Source organism: Trichomonas vaginalis, chromosome III, assembly GCF_026262505.1.
Source record: "Trichomonas vaginalis G3 chromosome III, whole genome shotgun sequence".
NCBI classification, from domain to species: domain Eukaryota; phylum Parabasalia; order Trichomonadida; family Trichomonadidae; genus Trichomonas; species Trichomonas vaginalis.
This window is the reverse complement of record NC_067205.1, coordinates 12,990,169-13,011,386: the sequence shown is the minus strand read 5'-3', so window position 1 is coordinate 13,011,386 and position 21,218 is coordinate 12,990,169. Positions and strand designations below refer to the sequence as shown.

The window sequence follows — 21,218 nt, the reverse complement described above, 5'->3', positions numbered from 1 at the left end:
TCGAACGAATCTTCAAAAGAGCATCTTCCGTGAAAAGTGCTATTGGTTTTGTAAACTTCTTTGCTCTCAATTCATCTGGACCGTCTCTGTCACCAGTATATTGTATTTGTACAGTACCAACAGTTGAAATACCACCCATAAAGTCTTCTGAGTCAGCAAATGGAATGCCAAGCCAAAAGTTTGAACGGTCTCCATTTGTATATTGAGTTTTTTGACCTCCTGTATGAGTCCATACTTTCACATATGGCATAATAGAACTTTGCATCTCAGGGTTAATAGTTGTTGTGAAGTTGTTGTTAAAGTTCATAGCATCTAATGTCAAGTTGTATGACCTCATATCTTCAACTGTAGAATATTCTTCTCTTGGATAATATTTGCCATCTATGTTTATATGATATTTAATACCAGGGTTGTAGAAACAAGAATAGTCATTTATAGTTCGTCTGAACAGTACAAACATAGTATCTGCATGTTTCATTGCAGTTGTTAAAGCAATGTCTGTTCTTGCACCTGGGTCAGCACTTTGGTTTCCAACTTCACCTGCAAAGTCTTTGACAGATATTTGGTGTATAGGGAACATAAGTGGAACTGCAATATATTTGGCAGCTAAAGCATTTGAAATATCTGGGTCCAACATATAGACTGCAAGTCTGCTTTCTATTCTCTTGCATTCAAACTTTTCGCATGTGAACTTAACTGGGTCCCAAGCAGTTTCAGCAGCATTGAAATAATAGTTTACTTCATTGTTGAAGTTTGAGAAACCAAAGTCTAAGTCAACTTTGTCTTTGCAAAATTCGGCGAATGATGTTTGATTTGTTCCCTTTACGTCTGTAATAGTGAATGGGTCTTGTGTTGGTGCAATGACTAAGTTATTTTTGCTTGGAGTAAGTTCAATAGAAATTTTTCCTGCCCAGTTTGGCAAGTATCTTAAAAACCTGAAGATGAGGAAAGATGACAAAGGAACTCTAAGTTTCAGTTTTACTTTAGTGGCAGCAGTTCCATTTGAACCAGAAAGGTTAACATAAACTCCTGGAACGTTAGGGTCAAGTCTTCTTATTTTTTTAATATTTGCATACTGGTCTGTTTGTTCTCTAGCTTGTGGTTGTACTGAGTTTCTCAAAGCGAACCATTCATAGTTTGCCCATGTTACTGTTTGAACTAAGTCAGAGTTAGAATATATCTTATATCCCATGAAAACTTCTGGAGCATATTGGTATCCGACATAGAAAATTCCATTGCAACCTTTCTTGTCAGACAACTTGGCAGAAGGTTTTATTTCAATGTCTTGTTCCACGTATAAGAATGAGTTGTCAATAGAAATAATGTGAAACCTGTCGCATGCAATATCTACTGTTGTTGAAGAACCTTCTCCAAACTCACCTACATTTCCATAAGAAACAGCAGTTGTATATTCGTAAGTTCCAGGAACTATTTCTGACCTTCTAATGGCATTGTCGCATTCGTTATACCATTCGGAAACATTTCCGTTCATGGCATCCAAAACTGTTGGCGTTATATTCTGAGCGGCGTACATTTCATATGGGTAAAAATATAGAATAGTTGGATTTATATGTCATAATAAAACCCACTCGGACCAAGCTTTACTTTCTTCCTGACTGAATTTTTAACTATTCTTTTTCCTTCATTGCCACTACTTTCACTAGATGAAATTACTTCTTCACTACTTTCACTTTGTTCTACTCTTCTCTTCTTCTTTGGTGTCGCTTTTGGTAACTTGCCCTCTGCTTTAAGTTGTTGCATCTTTGCCTCATGTTCACCTAGTATGTTGTAAATTTCCCATGTCCTTTTTGCCTTTGGGCTCTGGTCGCCCATCTCAGGTAACCTATATCCTAGAAAGATTTTGTCATAGTTTGTATTTGAGTCTTCGCTTATTGTTTGCATGACTCTTTCCTGAGTTTCCGGTTCAAGCTCTTCAAACAGAGCTTGTCCATATGGAATAAGCTCGTTTCCAAATATATGTTTTTTGTAGCCATTCTGGTTTTCTTTCCATGTTACCAATAATATCTTTTGTGAATGGGAAAGCTTTTACCCAACGTTTCAGTCTTGCGTCATTTATTTCTGTAGTTGGTTTTATTTTGTCATGGAACATGTTTTTCAATACTAACATTTCATTTGGTACTGTCCATTTGAGTTTTCTTAAATATTCATCCCTTCTCGGTTCATTGTCTGCAAAGTAAGTTTTTATGACATTTTGCAAACTTTCGTTTGCAAGGTCATGTACAATAGGTTCTCTTCCTTCTGTCTCCCTAACTTTCTTTCTAAACTCTTCACCAAATATACCATCTCTATGGTTCTGTGTAGTTCTTTGAGATAAATGTTCTAGAACGTCAGGTGTTATATTTCCATCAGCCATGTTCATTTCATACTGGTCCAAAATATCTGCATCTTTCATATCTTTCAATGGCATTAAAGCCGCGCTGAAAATACCAGCTATATCTGGTTCACCATTCACTTCCATTACGTCTACAACTTCTTGGAATTGAGGTTGTAAGTTTATGAACCACCTATCCGGATTAGCTTTATGACCCCATCTCATTGTAGTTCCATAGTCTGCAGAAACAAAAGTAGGTTTGTTTCCATATTGGTTAGGTTCTGAATGAACTTTAAACAATGTTTCATTTCTATATGTTTTGTTGAAATTTAACCTTTTATTTTCACCGAGTTCAGCCAAAGATTGAACGTTATATGGTCGTAAGTAAAAAGGATTATTGTATTTGCGTACATTATCTTTCAGTACTTCCATTCTATGCTGAATATTTTCATCTGATGTTGGAGTCTTTTGTATGTCGGTAAACATTTTTCGATATTCTTCTACTATGTCAGCCGAATTTTTCTTAGACTCTTGGAAAGATTCCATATTCTCCTCATACACTTGTTGAGGGTCAAGATTTTTCGGCTGTTCCAAATCTTCATCTAGTTCTGTGAAGTTAGTTTCCAAAGGAGGGATTTGTTCGTTTCCTTCTGGCTCTTCTAGCTGTTGTTGCTGAACTATTTCTTCCATGTCTGGTTGTATCTGAACTTCTTCCTGTGGAGTTTCTTGTACATCATCTGCTGGCATTCCATATATTCCGAGACCGTTTTTAACAAATTCCCTTTCTAAGTCATCCGGACTCATAAACCTTTCTTCTTTCGTTCCGTCTCTATTTTTTACGCGTTTCATGAAGATAGTTGAATTATCATTTATCTCTGACATCAAATATCTCGGAGTAAATTCATCCATGTCATTTGGATGATATGCTATTAAATCATATCCCTTAGCGAGCTTGTGTTTTCCAGGTTTGAGATTATATCCGATTTTATGCTGAACCATAAAGCTAAATAGGTTCGGGTCAGTATTTCCTTCCTTGAACTTTCTAATAGCTTCTTTATATCTGTCACTAAAGTCAAGAGTATCTGGGTAACCATAATTTTCCTTAAGCATTTTTAAGAATTCTTGGTTTCCTTTTTCTCTACTTCTTTTATGTCTTTGCTCTGTTTGTGGTTGTTGCTGTGCAGGGTTTTGAACTGTTGGTTGTTGTTGTGCAGGGTTTTGAACTGTTGGTTGCTGTGCTGGATTTTGAACTGTTGGTTGTTGTGTTGGTTGTTGTTGTGGTGCAGGGTTTTGAACTGTTGGTTGCTGTGCTGGATTTTGAACTGTTGGTTGTTGTGTTGGTTGTTGTTGTGGTGCTGGATTTTGAACTGTTGGTTGTTGTGTTGGTTTTGGTGCATGCCTGTGTCTGTGTCCATGTGACGATGTAAATGTTTTAGGTAGTCCCGGTGCAGGTGCTTCTCTTGGAGGGTTTGGTGGTATATAAATTCCACCAGCTGGCACATAAATTCCACCAGCTGGCACATATGTTCCATCTGCAGCATAATGTCCTACCTGACTTTTCGTTTTTAAGAAAGCATTTACTAGGTCTGTTTTGGTCTGTTGTAACTCTTTTTCTTGACTTTCCACAACAGCTGCTCTAACGGCGTCATAGGCACTTTGAACTGCCTGTCTCGTTGCTGCATCTGTTATTTTCGTCATATTTTGTGCTACTTCTCTTAACTCTTTGTCGAAACCTTCAGACTTCAGTTTCTTTCCAGATGAGAAATCGTTCACTAGTTTCACCTTACTATGAAGAGCTTCGAAGGCATTCTTAAAGTCAGCATTCATTAAAGCTTCATTTGAACTGTCTTCATCCGCTTGTATTTTTGTCCTTATTGACCCTATAAGTTGGGCTGCTTTGGCGTTGGCTTGGGCATCTAACCAGTCATTATTAGCTTTTATATATTCTGCGCTTTTCATTGCCTTTTGCATGGCTGCGTCGTTATTTTTACTTTCTTGTGCTAAGTTTTCATACTGTACGGTTTGGTTTTGCAACTGTAAAAGTTTTTCTGCCTTTACATTTGCTTCAACTTCTTTTTTATACTCATTGCTATCCATATATGTCTTCAGGGCTTTTTGTTTTATCTCTTCATCTTTCAGTACTTTATATTGAGTAGTATGGTTTTTCAAATTTATAACATCTTGTTCCATTTTTGCTACTTCTGCTGCTTTTTCTGACACTTTTTTCGCATATTCCTCTGTACTTAGTTCTTTCAGTTGTTCTTCTTTCTTCTTTTTCTCTACGTTTAACTCATTGAGTTTCTTTGTGTGTCTGTCATATTCTAGTTTCTTTTCGTTTTCACTTATTTGTTTCTGTATGTCAGTTAGTATCCCTATCTTGGTTATGGTGGCACTGCGTTCCACCTTACCCAAGATAACGGTTTGACACTTTACAAAACCGCTAACGTATATTTTACAACACAAACGACAACACTAATTTAACATTAAATATTTACAAAGCCGCCAACCTCTTCACCTCACTAATGTAAAAAATAAACGTTCTCACTAACGTTCCCATTAATGTTCTCACTTACAAAAGTATTGCAACTCCTCCCATTGCTGTGCTTCACATAACAGCTCATAATCTTCTGACTCACTTTCTTCTTCATATAGGTCAAAGTCACTGTCATAATTAATGTTTATAAGTTTTGACAAAGCTAATGAAACACGCTTACCGTTTGTATCTATTGCTTGTATATATCTTCCATAATGCTCTTTGTCATAAACGCTCAAACTAACTTTACCCTTTCTCCCTCGTATCTGATAGAATGTATTTTCACGAGGAACGAAGAACAAATTCTTGAACTCATGACCGTTGTAGTTTGTTATCTCAATAGTTTTCGTCATTTACATAAAAATAAAATAAAAATAATTTATATAAAAATAAACTTAAAAATAAATGATATTACTACCTTCACGCGTATGAAAACATAGCACAAAATAAATTAAGGTGAAGTGGTGAAATCTCACCTCTTTTTTCACCCGGTTTTTCACCCACTTGAATTCATTGCTTTATAACTCTCTTCCTTTCTCCAACTCTTCTAACTTCTTCTTAAGTTCAGCAATGTTGTCCTCATGAAGTTTAATCTTTCTCAAAATTCCTTCTTTATCTAATGGTTGCTTTATCTTTCTAAACTGAACTCTACCATCCTTCATAGTATGAATGTAAAAACCTTCTGGAATAGTTCCTGATTTAATGTATTCTACCAAGAACTTTTGTTTCATTGCTTCAGTGACTTTAGTCGTCATTTCAATAAAATAAAAATTTTAATATTAAATAAAAAATAACGTTATTTTTTCAGTAAGGAAACGCTGGAGTTTTACAATTTATTTGTGGTGTGGGTTCTGGTTTAAATGTTGGAGTCGGTTTTGGAGTTGACTTTTGAACAGGAGTTTGTACTTTCATAGGTTCAGGAGTCATTGAAGGTGTTGTTTGTGAAGGTGTTGGTTTTGACGTTGGTTTTGGCGAAGGTGTCAGAGTTTGTTTAACTTCAGCTACTTCAGTATTATTTACAACATTTGCTTTATTTCTTTTCAACATCATTACTGCTCCTGCTGTAGCTAGCAAACCTAGTGGGAGACCATATTTTATATAAGGACTTGACCAAATGCTATTTTTGACAGGAGCTGGTGGAACACCTAACCTTGGTGAGACTGCTCTTTGCCATTGTGCAGCTCGTAAGAAATATTCAATAGGTGCTCCATAATCGTTTGGTAAAGTTTGTTTCATAGATGGTGAAGGTTCACGAGAGCTTGATGAAGAACTCATTTATAAGCTTTAAAAATAAACGTTCATCCTTTATTCCTCACTGTCGTCCGCAGCTAAGTTATAGTCGTCAAGTCTTATTATTGGTATGCCTGAATGTCTTACTTGTATTGCAAAGCAACAATCCCTCATAAATCCAATAAGTGGCTTTGGTACATTTTCAGTTGCTAGTTCAATAGGTCCTTTAACAGACAATTTGTATGTTATTGGAGCAGTAGATGTTTGACCTTGCTGGAAGCAAAAGTCCACTTCTGTTGGAAAACCACATAAGAAATGTGTGTTGTCATAGCTATCCCATTTATGTTCCACACTACCATCATCCACCAATGACCTCATAACATCTTCATTAAATCCTATCATATCATTGTTTGTATTGCAAGCGTTCGCAACCATTTCATAAAATACAGGTCCATATGATTTTTCAGGTTCTGCAGGCATATTTCCATAAGCTCCCATGGAAAGCTGAAGATATTTAAACTTAGGGTTCTCAAAATTAACATAATAGTTGTCTTTCTTTCTAAATAGTGCCCAAATACTTTTAACATTAATAGGCGTATAAGCTGCTGTAAATGTTGCACTTGAACTATCTGTATTCTTTGAGAATGAACCGTCCATAGGAATCCAATCCATAACTTTAACAGGAAAACATAAAGCCTCGTTTGTATAATGTTCTACAAGTTCTGTATAAATGTTAGGGTCTAAAGAGAATGATTTTGGATGAATGAAACATTCATTAAAATCCATCTTTGTTCGAAATAGTTGCTGGGTTACAGTTGTAATAGTAACTGTTCCACTAGCTTCTATTGCCTTCGTTATCATAGTGAATGGTTCATTCCATGGAACAAATTTATTTGTCGGTGGATTTGAATCTGAAGCAAATGCAACTTTAAGAGTTGGATTGAAAGCAATGATATCATTTACAGATATAGATGTGCATTGTAATGCGTCGCTACTGAACTTTACTTTAAGCTGAATGTTACCAGCAAATGCAGGAATAAATCTTATAGCTTCTAATGGTAAAAACTTTCTAACAGGAATTCTTAAACGAAGCTTAAAATCAAATGATTTTCCTGCTGTAATTGGACCACTAACAATTTGTCCTGTTCTGCATGTTCCCGAATGACTCCATACATCTTCATGTCGAGTCTTTGAAAAAACATCTACTTTCTTTATTTGTTCGGTAGTTTGTGAGTTTGAAGTTATATATGCTTCTTCTCTTGCGTTGTCTTGAGAATATACGATACGACCATTTGCAAGGATTTGATATCCAGCAACTGCATAGAAAGCGTCATCGAAACCAATCCAAAATCCTGGTGGGTTTGTTTTATTGGAACCTGAACCAATTTCTTTATCTACAATAAATTGACCTTCCATTTTATACGTAATGAATGTATTGTAAAGGTCCAACATATTTTCACCAGGAGGTGAGAGATTGAATGTTACCCATGTGTTATCTTTAGCAGTTCCAGGTTGTGATGGAATCTTTGCGTCAGAATATTTTCTATTAGTGTCACCAATTTGAACTGCATTGTCTATGATATCGAAATATGAGCGAATCTGATGAATATGCTCTGCTGGAGTAAATTCGTTTAGCTGTTCGTTCTGCATGTATTTACTTCAGATAAAAATATCTATTTACTTCATTATTCTCACTCTTCTTCTTGGCATTCGTGGTGGAAGTTGTTTCTTGACATTTTCAATGAACTGTACATTCTCTTTTGTCTCAACTTCTTTCACTGGTGGGTCAGGGTTCTTTGACTCGGTTTGCTTTTCAATGAAATTCACGAACTTTGCAATAAGCTCTTGGTTCGTTATTGAAAGTACATCTGGCTTCTTTTCTTCTTGTTCTTTTGGTGGCTCAGTTTGAACAGAAGGTTTTATATGGGCTTCACCCTCGGTGCCATGCACCTTAATGTTGTCGCTCTCTGCATTCGCTAATGGAACCTTTCTTTTTCTTACGTATATTTTACCATCTTTACTCTGACTTACGTAATAGAAAGGATGTTGTATTCCTCTGGCGTCATTTAATATAATAGACTCTCGTTCTGATTTTGACAAGCTCATTTTACATTGGTTAAAGTTTCAATTTTGTTTTTTATCTGCAGTCAAATGACTCAGACAAGCCCTACGGACAAGACCCAAGGGGTCATAGATGTTGAAGCATTGAAGAAAGAAATTCGTGAGCAAATTTTATCCGAACTGAAGGAACAAAAACAAGAACAAAAGCCAGAGAAACCAAAGAGAAAGTTAAGTGAAAAACAACTTGCTGCATTAGCTGCTGGAAGACAGAAGAACCCACGTTTGCTGGCGAAGAAAGCTAGAGAAGAAGCAAAAGCAAAGGAAGAACAAAAAGCTAAAGAAGCTGAAGAGAAGAAAGAGTAAATGGTTTATTTTTATCGGAACTAAATGTATAGACAAATACCTTTATCTGTTGCGTTCAGTAGTGAAAACCCTGACGTCAAAATAAAGGGGAACAGAGTAACGTTTAAGTTTCCAACAGACTGGATTGTGAACATAAATGAAGAGAAGTACATTGGCATAACATCTATGTATATAACACGTGCTTTCAGAAAGGTTGAATTTATACTTCAAGTCGAGATAGAAAATGACGAACAGTCTTTAAGTGCTCAAAACATTCACATGTACAGGTACTTCAATGATAGTACGACGTTAGAAGACTGTATAATTACATTTTACGAAAATTTTCAAAAGAAGTTCAACATGGATTTAGAAATATTAAAACCTTTACGTGATTTTCTTGCAAAACTGAAAGAAGAAGGAATTGTAGAAAGATTAATAGCTTTTCATTACGAGTTCGTGGAAAATGAAGATGGAACACATGACTGTCAATTCATAATATTTTCACCATTCAATGAATTAGCTGAAAAGAAAGAAAATCCATTACGTATAAAATTTCAAATCTCTGAACCAAGTGATGATTTCAAAAGTGTATTCAATTATGATGCAATGCTTCCGAGGAAAAATGATTATTCAGAAATTAGATTTCCAGGTATTTGGGATAGAAAGCAAGCAATACTTTACTCTAATATAGCCAAAGGCGTTGAAAATGAGTTCATTGGTCATACAAGAAATTCACCACTGCCAAATCCTAAATATTACAAGCTTACTGGCTTCAATCGTGAGTTTTGGATAGACATGTACTCCACTCATGACCATAAAGCACCTGTTTTGCTACCTCCAGATGGGAAAGATTGTTTATACATTGAAGCACAATTGTTAAACTCTACAATAGCTGTATTGTAAATGACCACATGGGCTTCGCCCTTGCCGCTAGCGGCTTATTTTTATCACGAATGACCTCATTGCTGACAAAAATAAATGACCTCAGAACTTCAACTTACGTATGAAACTTGTTTTAGTCGTTATTGAGAAGTTAAACTTCTCTTCAAAGCAAGGTTGACATGACTTACATAAGTCAAATACAATCTCTTGACCATCATGAAGTGCTTTATATAACTTCATAACACTGAACTCAGAGTCTTTGTCAAATTTTCCTTGCGGAACCATTAAACCTTTATCTTCATTGTAATAGCATTGTATAGCTTCAGGAAACATTTCATTAGCGGTTAAAGCAATAACATCTTGCTTCACGCCTTTCATTCTGCAGTGGAATGCAACTTCATTTAAATCGTTAGTGAGTAAGTCTATGTAGGTCTTCTTTCCACAAAATATTGACTTGTATGCTAAACTTTGTTTTTCAGGTGTTATTTCTGCGAAGTCGCTATGAAATTGACCTAATGTTTTACCAATAAGTTCTCTACCATATCTCTTCTGAAATTCCTGAGCTAAACGCGGGATGTCTTCATTGAAAATATGCATACTGTCCGTATCCTGATAGGCTATATGCAAGCCCATGTCCTCAGCAGTACAGAATACTTCATTCATTATTCTCTTCGACATTGATAGAATATTTACACCAAGTGGACAGAAGTTAAAGTGTCTGCAAATGCTTTTCGTTAGTTTGAAAATAGTTTTATCGGAACCATCCAAACCTTCGAACTTCACTATATGGTTGTAATTTCTTATAGCATATCTTATAGCATCTTTGTCATCTACTATGGTTATTTTTGACTCAATAGGAGATAAAATAGTTTTGCCATAAATGCTGTTCAGAATGAGTTTTATAATTTCTTGTAATGGGTTTTCTTCTTTCTTATACTTTAACCTTAACTCAAACAACTTCTTTACTTCATCTCTTATTCTCAATCTCTGTTTCCATCGTAATAGTATCCTTGCAACACTTCACATTTGACACCTTGATATTTTATGAGGTCTTGTAATGTTATATGGTCAACATACATTAACAGCAAGTGTTTGAACTTCTGGGAACGTTAAGTTCTGGATTTAGTTCAGGGTCACAAACTATTAAAGGAAAGTGTCTATGTATTCCAATCTCTGTTATCTTAATGAGAACAAAGAAGCCTGACATAAACTTTTCACCAATGGGTTCCTTTTGGTCGTCATCGAATAAATGTCTCATGAGATACTCTGTGCTTAACATCTCATCCTTCAATACTTTTGGAATTCCTTCTAAAGTATAAAGTCTTGCTATAGCGGATGGATATAATGAAACAGCGTCGAAGTCAGCAATGAGTTTCTTTTCGCTCTTTTGTTTCATGTTATCTGACAACATACATCTTCCACGTTGAATGCATCTCGAAATAAATTCTCTTGGTTTATTTGAGAGGTCATAAAGATTTCCATTCGGGAAGTATACTCTGTTCTCAAACAATTTGTTAGCAATAGAACAAATACTAACGTAGTCATAAACGTTTAAATCAAACTCTTTCAATAAGTCATTGCGGAACTTTACAAAACCTTCTCTTAAAATTCTTACATCTTGTTTGCAGTAAAACGTGCTATATTTTTCTAAGTCGAAGTGGTTCTCATCTATTCTGCAACCTTTGATGGAATCTATGTTCTTCATGAATGTATCTGCATCCTTGACAAACTTACATGCTTCAGAAATGACACCAGTTCTGTTGTCATTTGCTAACAAAGTACTGCTGTAGTAGTTGTATGGAAATACTTCTTTCGGTCCTGTTTGTAAGTTAAACATAGCAGGAAATAGTTTAAGTTTCTTATTTATAACACTGTAAGAGTCTTTTATAATAATTGCCCGTCCTTTATATAAACCAGTTATTTGCATTGTTCGTGAACCTTTAATGATGGGAGTTCCTTTCACTTCTGTCATGTGTCTTAAGATAAAGTTTATGTCATAGCTGAGGTTATGGAAATATATTAAACTCTTGTCAGGAAGTCGTTCCAAAAATTCTGTTGCACAGTTCTGACCCCAAATGCTTTCACTAACTGAACCATCTTCACTGTCATAACATATGTTAAACGCTTTATGAAAGCCGTCTGTGCTACACTCAAAGTCAGCAAAGAAAACGTGCTCAGGAATGAACTTACATTTAGCTTTATTTACTTCTTTTGACTCTGCTTTCTTCTTCAGTTGTACACAATACTTTGGAGCATATGTCAAATCTTTAAATGGTGCAAGGTTCTGTTTATATAAGTCAGTCGTATATGTGAAAAGTTCTCCATAAGAAATAGGTTCGAAATATTTGCACTCCCACAATGTTTTCATAACATCCCATAACGGTGTTGTTCTATCATAACGAACTACATATTTATCTTCTCTCTTTGTATATAATCTTCATCTGTTTCTCAATGTTCATTCCACCACAAGCTTTGAGAATTTCTTTAGTTGCGAATGAAGTATGTTGTCATTGGAAGTCTTTCATTTAGCATGTAGTGGTCTTCAACAAGAAGTAAGTCAATAGTTCGAACAGTTTCACATTCTTTTGGTATATATCTCTTTATTTCATTATGTCTTGAGTCATTGAAATAACCAATGGTAACATTAAATGCTATACCTGTTGAATCGGAAATTTCTTGTACTTTACTTTGGGAAAGTCTTAACACGAATGACTTCTCTCATGTGGTCAATAGTTTCTTCATCTACTCCAGCCTGAATGCAAGCATAAACGAAACAATTGTCTTCTGTCATAAGTGCTGCAGTTCTTTTGTTCAGTTCATTGAAGATTTGGTAGCGTTCAAGATTTATAGGTAATGTGCAAAGATACTTCCAGAACTGACCGCTTCTCTTCTTATAAAACTTCTTTTCACCATTATCTTTCCAAAAGCTTTCTATAAGTGCTGGGTTTCCTGTTTGCTTAAGAGCTTCCAAAATGGCTTTCTGGTCATTTGTCAGTGTGCTTTCATCTCTATATGGTCTCTTTTTTGGTTTGCCTTTCTTTACATCTGACATCGTTAAGCCTTCATATTCTGTTAAATCATACATCTTTATTTCAGTAAGATTCTTTATGTTTGTCAAGAAGAAGTCATAGTGCATTTCAACAATACCTGCGGCATTTGCTTCTATCTCTGATATAAAGTTCTCCTTCAAGAGCTGATGTAGTAATGTTCCAATATTATTGAGGTTTAACGTAGAACATTCATACTTTCCACCAAGTTTATAACATACCATCCATCTCTGTTGTGAGTTTATTTTAATTTTCTCTAAGAGTCTCATGAAAACCTTACCGAAATGTTTGTGTAAATATTCTCTGTTTGGTTCATCTAAAGCTTCGATGTTAAAGTCAATGAGTCTATTGCCTGACTTCACATTTCTCTTCCTATTCTCTTCATCTTTCTTTAACCATCTCTCACCTTCTTTTGGTTTGTCGTCAATGGAACGAATGACATCGTTAGCTTTGCGAACTTGTTCTATAGCACTTTTAAACATCTCTCTTCTCTGTTGTTTCAGTGTGTCGTCTCTTCTTCTTGTTTCACCAACGTTTGCATTTGTTATGTCAAACATTTCTCTTCTTACTTCATGTGGTACAGCTCTTCTTGTTTCACCAACGTTTGAGTTCGTAAGTTCAAACATCTCTTGACGAACGTCATGAGAAAGAGCTTTACGAGTATGACCAACGTTTGCATTTGTTATGTCATACATTTCACGCCTTACTTCATGTGGTACTGAACGTCTATGATATAAGTCAATAGCAACGTCATTTAAAGGAAATGTTCTTGCATGGACTTCGTCCTCGCCGCGTTGCGGCTTTATGAACTCATGAATTCTATCATAAGTTATTTCACCATTGTAGTCTTTAATGAAGTCAGGAGTGATTTTTTGTTTGTCGCGTAATGGTTTGCAACATCTATGTTAGCTTCTGTAAGAAGTTGTTTTATTTCCGAGTGTTCTAACTTAGACAACTTCCGATACATCTTTAGTAGGAAATAAAAAATATTTTTTAAAAAATTAGATTACATTTTTTAAGTTATTTTTCAAAATAATTTAATATTTTTATTTTAATGAAAACACATGCAAATTGCAAGTTCTTTTCATACAATGCTCTCGCTACTGCCATCAAGAATGAGTTCCAATGGTGCTTCAAACGTTAATGTTATCTTTAACAAGAAGTTTGTGAAAGAATCTAAGTTTGGTCAGTATGTCAGACCATTAGCTATTGTTATTGACCGCAAACGTTATACTCACAAGAGTTAGCAGTTGTGTTGAAACAAAAGGGTTTCTTTGTGAATGTAAAAGATACTCATTATACTGTTTATAAAGACTCCACGTTGACTTCTTCAGTATTGCTTTAAATCTTTCCGAACAGAAAGAATATAAGAGTGTGAAACATCTGTGAAATATTATCCTTCATCTCTGAAGACAATAACGAACAAGATCATACAAAAAGTTCTTACCAAAAGTTGAAGAAGCTTCAATTGACATTGACGAAGGAAGTGAAATGGTTGAAGAAATTGACCCTGACGTTATTTGAACAAAAATATATTTTTGGTTAGTCTTCATATCGATATTTTACAACAATTCCCCATGTATAAACTTTCATACGCTTTTTCATAAGCTTATATACCTTCAGAAATTTTGCATAATCTTTAGAAGCATTTAGATATTGTTTAAATGCTTTGTATGTCTTCAAAAATTTTGCATAATCTTTTACATGTTGTTCGTTCTCTTCTTCTGTTAAGAGTTCTGAATATTCTAAATTCATGTTCTTTCATATGAGATAAATTTTATAAAAAAATAAATATAGCGTAGATTTTTTTCATTCTTCCTCTTTGAAGTTGTCGAAATATTCTGTTATTTTTTCCTTCAGTAATGTTAAGTCTTCTTTGAATGTAAGTATTGTGCAACCTCTAATATCATAGTGTGTTTGAGGAAGTGTGTCTTGAACTATCTGTTTAACATCTTCATTCGGTGTCATTGAAATCGGTAAGTTTTCACGATAGAACCGGTTTCTGTCAGATTTATATATTTTAGCGAGGTCATAAAAGCTCTTGTTGTTTCTTCTCACTAAATGTAACATAACCATATCTCTATCTTCTTCTTTCTCCATCTCTTCAGCGTAAATCATATACTTATAGCTTTTTTCCTTTCCTTTTGGTACTGAACGTGGTATTCTTTTCTGTATGCTTTTGTCTTTGGATTCAATGACTTCATCTTTTGCTTGAAGTTTCTTTTCCATCTCTCCACGTTCTGCTTTATATAGTTCATCTAACATCATGAAAATATAACAAGCATAACGAGGTGAAGCCCACATTGCTACAGCATTTACTAAAAGTCTATGAACATAATAACCTTTCAAACCAGGTGCCAAATTCTTGCGATTTTCGAATGGAATCTCTTCTCTCGGTTTTCCGAGGGAAGCAATCATATGAGGAAATTCTTCTAAAAGTTCTTTTGTCTGTTGGTTTTCAAACCAATGATATGCTTGCTTTGTAGAACGAAGAGCGTTCATTATACTTTGCATTTGATACATATCATCTTTGACAGAACGAATGAGTCTCAATTGTTTGTTATATTGTATGTATTCGTATTCTTCATTTATGGCTTCATGAACGATAGCAGTTGTTGTGTTCTCTAATGTTGTCATTACTGTCTTTACATACAAGATAAAAAAATAAATAAAAATAAAATTAACGTTATTTTTCTCTTTTATGAAAATTCATGAAATTTGGTCATTTTTCAGTAAAAATATAATTTATGTGAAGTGGTGAAATTTCACCTCTTTTTTCACCTAATTTTTCACCTCTTGAACTTTTTATAACATTCGGTCATAACTTCATCAATTTCATTTAAATCACGATTTAAAAACTCATTGATTTCATCTTCAACCGTGTCATCTTGTAATAAGAATATTTTCTTTAGTTTCATGTCCACATCCCGAACAGCACAAAGGATAAAATCATATTCATTTCTTCCGTTAAACATACTTTTTCTTTCTCGTTCATCGTTAAATAAATTATTGAAAATATAAACAGCGGTGTAAAAGTTATGTACTGTGTTAAATGTTGAAGCCTCACCTATTTTAGATTTTAGGATTCTTTTAGTAAGTAAATTGTTATCGTTCTTTCTCTTTTCCTTATCGTTCATGTCGAATCTGTCGAACCACATATCCTGTATTTCATCGAATTTACGAACTATAGAATCCGTCATTTCCCTGGTTAATGAGGGGTAATCATTATTATTTTTTTCATATAATTTGTTAGTGAATGTTTTTGCTTCGACTGACATTTCTGTTCTTACATACAAAATAAAAAAATAAATAAAAATAAAACTAACTTTATTTTTTCTATCTTAAGGAAATTCATGAAAATTCATGAGGGTAGAAATGAGGGTAGAAATGAGGTTAGATATACCCATCTACCCTAAAAATTATTTTTGTTCATGGGCTATGCCCCGCCGCTTTGCGTCTTTATGTTAAAATAAATGGTACCATTAATAATTTCATGACTGTTCTCATTCATGTCTGATTTACATCCAACGAAAAAGTTTAGAATAATTTTCTTATTCTTTCTGGCATATTTTTGTCTTTCCAGTACTCCCGCTCTAATGGACCCAGATGTGTTGGCTTTGACTCTCTCAAGTTCTTAGATGGTATAACATCTTCAACGCCTCCTTCATATCTTACTTTATAAGTGTCATCGTTTATGTTATAGTCAAGTATTTCAATAACCACTCCTCGCTTTGCTTCGTCAATGGTTTCAGCAAGTTTGCCATTACTACTTTCGACTAATTTATGACGAGGGTAAAATGCTATGGAGTCGTCGGCAGCTTTTATAAGATATCCATTACCTTGTGTAGAGTCTACGATATAATAATTTCGACTTAACCTTAAACGTTTCTTTGTCAATGGTTTGTCGTCAAGAACTACACGAACTTTTGTACCAGGAATGAGGGTAAATTGTGTTGAATTTCTGATATTTTGTGTTTGGCTTCGTTTCTTTTGTATATACTTTTCTTCTTGTTGTTGTGTCATTGAATTTGGTGTATGTCCTGTTGTAGAATGTGTTGAGGAATTATATACTTCGAGAAAGTGTTTCATTGTTTCTTCGTTAAAATCTCGCTCTTGGTTTAAATCTCTGAGCGTTCTTATGAAGCGGTTAATGATACCGAGTATGTTATGGTTATGGTCTTCAGTAGTGTAGTGAGTTATGTTATGCTTAATGAGAAATTCTGTGATTTCGTTGCTGAGGTATGCTGAATCCTGGTCTGATGTTAAAGTACTTGGGTTATGTTCTGCTACAAACTTTTGTAAAACTCTTAACACTTCACGAGTTCCTTTGTTCCTCATTGGATATGCATATGCTTTACGAGTGTTAACATTTATGAAGATGAGGAATGGTTTATGTCCTCCTTTTCTGCTTTGAATGAGAGTGTCAAATTGGTATGCGTCAGGAGTGTTGGAGTAAATTGGTAAAAAGTAGTCGTAAGGATTTATTTTTGTTTGATGTACAACATTTTTGTTAAAGAACCTTTTCACTTCAGCTCTGTTAGTAAATCCCGAACTCTTTGCAGCTTCATTGAATTTCTTAAAAGACCTCCATGGATGTTGTTCGAATACTTCTTTCAAGCTCATTTATGTAAAGTTAAAGATTTCATTGAACTCGGTACCATGCGAATACAGTCATAAATGGAGGCATATAATCTGCACCCGAACCTGCTGGGTCTGTAATACCAGCTACAACATGTGTATGATTTCCTGCAGTTCCACAGAAAATACCTGTGCTTGAATCTACTGGGTCACTTGAAATATCATATCTATGCATTCCCTGTCTATCCGAACCTGCTGCAAGATTTGTATAACCTCTTTTTGTTATTGAATGTGAATGATTTCCTTCTACAGATGTTGTTCCACTGAACTTATGCATATGTGAAGGAAGGTTTTCAATACCTATTTTCTTTGAACCTCCTGTTTGCTTTGAAGAGTTAGCACAGTATAAGAATTTATCTACAATCTGCTTCCACGTACCAAAACCTAAAACACTTGCCGGATTTGTTGAGTTCATTGACGTATAAATAGAGCCTATAGGATATATGGTTTCAAGAATCTGAGTCTTCATTGTTAGAAGTTCATGTTTAACGTTTATAAATCCATCGCCGTCTACAATATTTATATTGTTTGTTATTAAACCATTAGGAAAAGTAGGAGGATAAATTCTTTGTTCTTGTACAGTTGCACCGTTTCTTCCTGTTTTTGTTACTATTTCGATGCATGCCTTAATTTCTTTAATCTTGATTGTTTGAAATTCTTCATGCACGTGCTCTTTATCGGCTTTTCCATTAAGCGCAGCATTTACTTCCGACTTCTTTGCATAATTTTCATCTACCCATTCCTTTGCTTCTTCTGTATAATTCATTGCTTTTGTATCATACCAATTTAATTTTTCATCTACATATATTTTGTCGGTTTTATTGGCTAAATCAACAACCATATCTCTTAGGTTAGTGTGCATATCTTCAGCACGCATGCTTGATGAAGCAATAGCCCAATTCAATATTATCTCATCAGCTCTAATAGTTGTGAAGAATTCGTGTGTATGGTTTTTGTCAGCTTTCTTATCTAACATTGCTGGTAGTTCATGTGCTTCAAAGTTTCTGGCATGTCCTTCAATATTAGTGCATTTACTATCTAAACTATTAAGTGTATCTTTTACGCTTGTACTTGGATTCTCTAAAGGTGCACTTGAACCAAGGTCAAAGTTCAGTATTATGTCATCAGCTCTAACAGTAGTGAAGGATTCATGTGTATGGTTTTTGTCTGCTTTACTGTCTAAAGAAGTTTGAAGTTCATTTATATCGGAGATGTTGTGTTTATGAGATTTCAAAACTTTGTTCGTTGCGTCAAGTTCATTTTTGTCAGCTTTACTTTTAATAGCATCTTCAAAAGTTATTTTTGCCTTAACTCTTAACATAAATCTTGGTTCAACTAATACACCGTTAACAAAGAAGTATGAAGCATAAATTTCAGCGTTATAACCAAATGTTTGTGGTGCTATACCTGTGTCATACTGTACAGTACAGTGTATGTCATAACCTTTAGCACGAATGAATTTATATCTTCTTTCATTAACATTTTTCGTCTTCACTTCTTCATCCTGTGTTAAATATCCATGATAGTCCGTTATAATCTGTTCGTCTGAACTTATATAATGAACATGGTTCTTGTCCGCTTTACTATTTAATGTAGCTTGAAGTTCATTTATATCGGAGATATTGTGTTTATGAGATTTCAAAACTTTGTTCATTGCGTCAAGTTCATTTTTGTCCGCTTTACTATTTAATGTAGCTTGAAGTTCATTTATATCGGAGATATTGTGTTTATGTTCTTTATCTGCTTTTTCGGCTAATTTCTCTTCTATCTCATTTATTTCAAGTTCATGCCTACCACCACCTCCCGAAGAAGTATTTTTCTTCAGCTCTTGAAGAACGTCCACTTCGCCATCTTTGGTGTCAATAATGAGACTTTGAGTTAAAACCTTTCCTGTCTTAATGGATGTTTGTAAAAACTTCTTCTTCACCGTGTTCGGGGTCATGGTCGTCATCATATCTTTTGAAATCAGAGATGTTGTCATACATTAAGCATATCTGTCTCAAAAGTTCTGCTATTTGAAACTGGAACGAAAGAATACAGAACTTTCATTCATCTCCTAAAGTCAAGTCTGCTTTCTTAAGTATTTCTTGAATGTATGCAATGAGAACAGAGTACCTTGGAAAATATTCGAACAATATTTCATTAGCTGTTTTTGGTGGTTCTTCTGGAGTTTCTGTTGTTTCAGTTCCTTCTGTAGGTTCTGTTGGAGTTTCCTGCATCTCTTGACTTCAATGCTCTTGCTCTCAAAGACCTAAATGTTAGAGCACCGGGTTTTACAAAGGACTTTATAAATGCTTTAATAGTTCCTGGTAAGTTATTGTTAGCATTAAGTAAGTTCTTATGCTTCCATCATGTACGTCCATAGCACTATGTAAAAAAATCTATACTTTTCTTGTAGTCAGCAATAGACTGACTGTGATTTTTAAAGATTTGTCAATACCTTTAAGCCAATCTTCATGCATGTCTGATACTGAGCCAAGAATATCATTTGCTTCCTTTAGTGTATTTTGTGCTTCTCGTAAAGTATCCAATCCCGTACGTGCATTGTTTGCTATACGTCTTACAGTATCTATTTGACTCCTTGTTTCTTGCATCCAACCAGATAAAGTTTTAATAGTATCCGAACCATTTGAAATGAAGTTCAAAGCATTTTTAACGTCATCTAAAACTTCTTCACCAAGTACTGCCCATATCTTTCCGATTTGGTATTGAAGAACTCCATATGAAGCAGCTGTTAAACCAGTATTTATAAGGTTCCATATCCATGATTTAGCAGTTTTTCCATCCTTTCCATCCTTTCCATCCAAACCGTTTTCGCCTTGAGGTCCTTGTATTCCTTGTATTCCTTGTGGTCTTGAGTCCGGTGTCACCCTTCTCTCCTTTCAGTTCATCTTTATGTTCGTTATAATATTCTAATGTCATAAGGTGTACATCATTACTGCTACCAGCAACGCCGAGAATTTGTTTCTCATTCATGACTAAATTCTTTAGGCATTTAATGTTGTCGTCAAATCGAAAGCTCTTTAACAATTCAATGAGAACATTCAGTACTTCACTAATGAGGCATCTACTGTTGAATTTATATATTGCACCGTTCCATCATTTATGGGAACTTTGCTTGTTGTAATGAATGGGTCATAAGTGTTAAAAGTATCGAAATCAATGACTTTTTAGTTTTTCCATCGTCAATGACTAAATCATTGCCTTCAATGGTTAAAGTTGAGTTTTCGTTTACTAGTTCATGTGCTCTTCTTGCTTCATTTGTTTCATACGCATATGCAGCAATAGTCATATTTTAATGAGAATAAAATGTTGTTCTATTTGCAAAGTACAGACCCAAACGAATACGGGACAGTAAAGCTACAAACAAACTTAGGTCTTCAGAATGAAGCGCTTGCTTTCAGAGTTGTTGACTTTAATACTATTGCTTCATTCGTTATAACTGACGAAACAGATTTCATGGAGCTTGAAATAGATGGAAAGAAGCATGAAATAAGATTTCACAATAATGTAGAATATAAGATGGAAACATTAGCTGGAGTGTTAAATGCTCTCATAAATACTACAATAAACAAGGATAACGAAGAAAACTTAATGAATGTTAAACTTATTGTAGGAGTTTTGAAGTTCAGTTATGCGAAGGAGTTTAAGATAACACGAATGAGTCATAGAGTTCAATTGCTTCTGGGAGCATACCATATGACATTTCCTTTGAAAAGTGTTGACAAAACGATTGAGATGAAATCCGTTCCATACGTATGTTAGGCAATTGTTTGTACATTGAGTCTAAAATAGCTAATGTCACAGGTATTTCAGGAGTTAATAGTAAAGGTTCAGTAGAATATAAATCTTTCTGTTATGAAGTAAATTCAATGTTCATTCCAAACGTTCCTGTCATAGTAACTCATTTAGGTAAATGGGTTCGCATTAGTCCTCATAATTTGAAAGACATGCAATTCAGACTAGTTGACTTTCAAGGAGAGCCTGTAGAACTGAAGGCACCAGTGCGAATGACTGTTGAAGTTGACTTTTTAGAAAATATTAAATGCAACGGCTTACAAGAGAACTCAGAGCTAAAAATATAAAGTATGAATGTTATGTATTAGGTCATGAACTTTAGTTGTTGCTGTTTGATGAAACAAATGAGTTAGTT

General features: G+C 34.7%; 15 protein-coding genes and 1 pseudogene across 16 annotated transcripts, besides 2 other annotated features; 3 read left to right on the top strand and 13 right to left on the bottom strand.

Annotated features, from left to right (window-relative positions):
• Nucleotides 1-2,614: part of a mobile genetic element that runs on past the window's edge.
• TVAGG3_0692400 (uncharacterized protein) lies at nucleotides 763-1,534 on the bottom strand (the record flags this gene model as incomplete). The annotated part of the gene is made up of 1 exon (XM_051243083.1): nucleotides 763-1,534. A coding segment is annotated over one exon (772 nt), but the record flags the coding sequence as incomplete, so codon positions are not given.
• An 810-nt stretch (nucleotides 2,615-3,424) lies between the features above and the next one.
• TVAGG3_0692380 (kinase-related family) lies at nucleotides 3,425-4,429 on the bottom strand (the record flags this gene model as incomplete). The annotated part of the gene is made up of 1 exon (XM_051243082.1): nucleotides 3,425-4,429. A coding segment is annotated over one exon (1,005 nt), but the record flags the coding sequence as incomplete, so codon positions are not given.
• A 285-nt stretch (nucleotides 4,430-4,714) lies between these two features.
• Nucleotides 4,715-21,218: part of a mobile genetic element that runs on past the window's edge.
• Nucleotides 5,384-5,620, bottom strand: TVAGG3_0692370 (uncharacterized protein; the record flags this gene model as incomplete). Its single annotated transcript, XM_051243081.1, has 1 exon — nucleotides 5,384-5,620. The coding sequence occupies one exon, from the start codon at nucleotides 5,618-5,620 to the stop codon at nucleotides 5,384-5,386; it is 237 nt and encodes a 78-aa protein (XP_051089668.1).
• On the bottom strand, nucleotides 5,670-6,140 carry TVAGG3_0692360 (repellent protein 1 family; the record flags this gene model as incomplete). The annotated part of the gene is made up of 1 exon (XM_051243080.1): nucleotides 5,670-6,140. The coding sequence occupies one exon, from the start codon at nucleotides 6,138-6,140 to the stop codon at nucleotides 5,670-5,672; it is 471 nt and encodes a 156-aa protein (XP_051089667.1).
• TVAGG3_0692350 (uncharacterized protein) lies at nucleotides 6,365-6,956 on the bottom strand (the record flags this gene model as incomplete). The annotated part of the gene is made up of 1 exon (XM_051243079.1): nucleotides 6,365-6,956. A coding segment is annotated over one exon (592 nt), but the record flags the coding sequence as incomplete, so codon positions are not given.
• On the bottom strand, nucleotides 7,198-7,745 carry TVAGG3_0692340 (uncharacterized protein; the record flags this gene model as incomplete). The annotated part of the gene is made up of 1 exon (XM_051243078.1): nucleotides 7,198-7,745. A coding segment is annotated over one exon (548 nt), but the record flags the coding sequence as incomplete, so codon positions are not given.
• Nucleotides 7,773-8,201, bottom strand: TVAGG3_0692330 (uncharacterized protein; the record flags this gene model as incomplete). Its single annotated transcript, XM_051243077.1, has 1 exon — nucleotides 7,773-8,201. The coding sequence occupies one exon, from the start codon at nucleotides 8,199-8,201 to the stop codon at nucleotides 7,773-7,775; it is 429 nt and encodes a 142-aa protein (XP_051089664.1).
• TVAGG3_0692320 (uncharacterized protein) lies at nucleotides 8,247-8,519 on the top strand (the record flags this gene model as incomplete). The annotated part of the gene is made up of 1 exon (XM_001293901.2): nucleotides 8,247-8,519. The coding sequence occupies one exon, from the start codon at nucleotides 8,247-8,249 to the stop codon at nucleotides 8,517-8,519; it is 273 nt and encodes a 90-aa protein (XP_001293902.2).
• TVAGG3_0692310 (uncharacterized protein) lies at nucleotides 8,859-9,401 on the top strand (the record flags this gene model as incomplete). Its single annotated transcript, XM_001290940.1, has 1 exon — nucleotides 8,859-9,401. The coding sequence occupies one exon, from the start codon at nucleotides 8,859-8,861 to the stop codon at nucleotides 9,399-9,401; it is 543 nt and encodes a 180-aa protein (XP_001290941.1).
• On the bottom strand, nucleotides 9,483-10,058 carry TVAGG3_0692300 (organellar and viral DNA polymerase type B; the record flags this gene model as incomplete). The annotated part of the gene is made up of 1 exon (XM_001290941.1): nucleotides 9,483-10,058. The coding sequence occupies one exon, from the start codon at nucleotides 10,056-10,058 to the stop codon at nucleotides 9,483-9,485; it is 576 nt and encodes a 191-aa protein (XP_001290942.1).
• TVAGG3_0692290 (organellar and viral DNA polymerase type B) lies at nucleotides 10,514-11,352 on the bottom strand (the record flags this gene model as incomplete). The annotated part of the gene is made up of 1 exon (XM_001324891.2): nucleotides 10,514-11,352. A coding segment is annotated over one exon (839 nt), but the record flags the coding sequence as incomplete, so codon positions are not given.
• TVAGG3_0692280 (KilA, N-terminal/APSES-type HTH, DNA-binding family) lies at nucleotides 14,237-15,064 on the bottom strand (the record flags this gene model as incomplete). Its single annotated transcript, XM_051243076.1, has 1 exon — nucleotides 14,237-15,064. One exon carries the CDS (start codon nucleotides 15,062-15,064, stop codon nucleotides 14,237-14,239), a length of 828 nt encoding a protein of 275 aa, XP_051089663.1.
• On the bottom strand, nucleotides 15,965-17,050 carry TVAGG3_0692270 (integrase core domain containing protein family; the record flags this gene model as incomplete). Its single annotated transcript, XM_051243075.1, has 1 exon — nucleotides 15,965-17,050. The coding sequence occupies one exon, from the start codon at nucleotides 17,048-17,050 to the stop codon at nucleotides 15,965-15,967; it is 1,086 nt and encodes a 361-aa protein (XP_051089662.1).
• On the bottom strand, nucleotides 17,070-17,480 carry TVAGG3_0692260 (phage tail repeat-like family; the record flags this gene model as incomplete). The annotated part of the gene is made up of 1 exon (XM_051243074.1): nucleotides 17,070-17,480. The coding sequence occupies one exon, from the start codon at nucleotides 17,478-17,480 to the stop codon at nucleotides 17,070-17,072; it is 411 nt and encodes a 136-aa protein (XP_051089661.1).
• Nucleotides 17,676-18,719, bottom strand: TVAGG3_0692250 (keratin-associated protein family; the record flags this gene model as incomplete). The annotated part of the gene is made up of 1 exon (XM_051243073.1): nucleotides 17,676-18,719. A coding segment is annotated over one exon (1,044 nt), but the record flags the coding sequence as incomplete, so codon positions are not given.
• TVAGG3_0692240 lies at nucleotides 20,660-21,150 on the top strand (annotated as a pseudogene). Its single transcript has one exon. A coding segment is annotated over exon 1 (491 nt).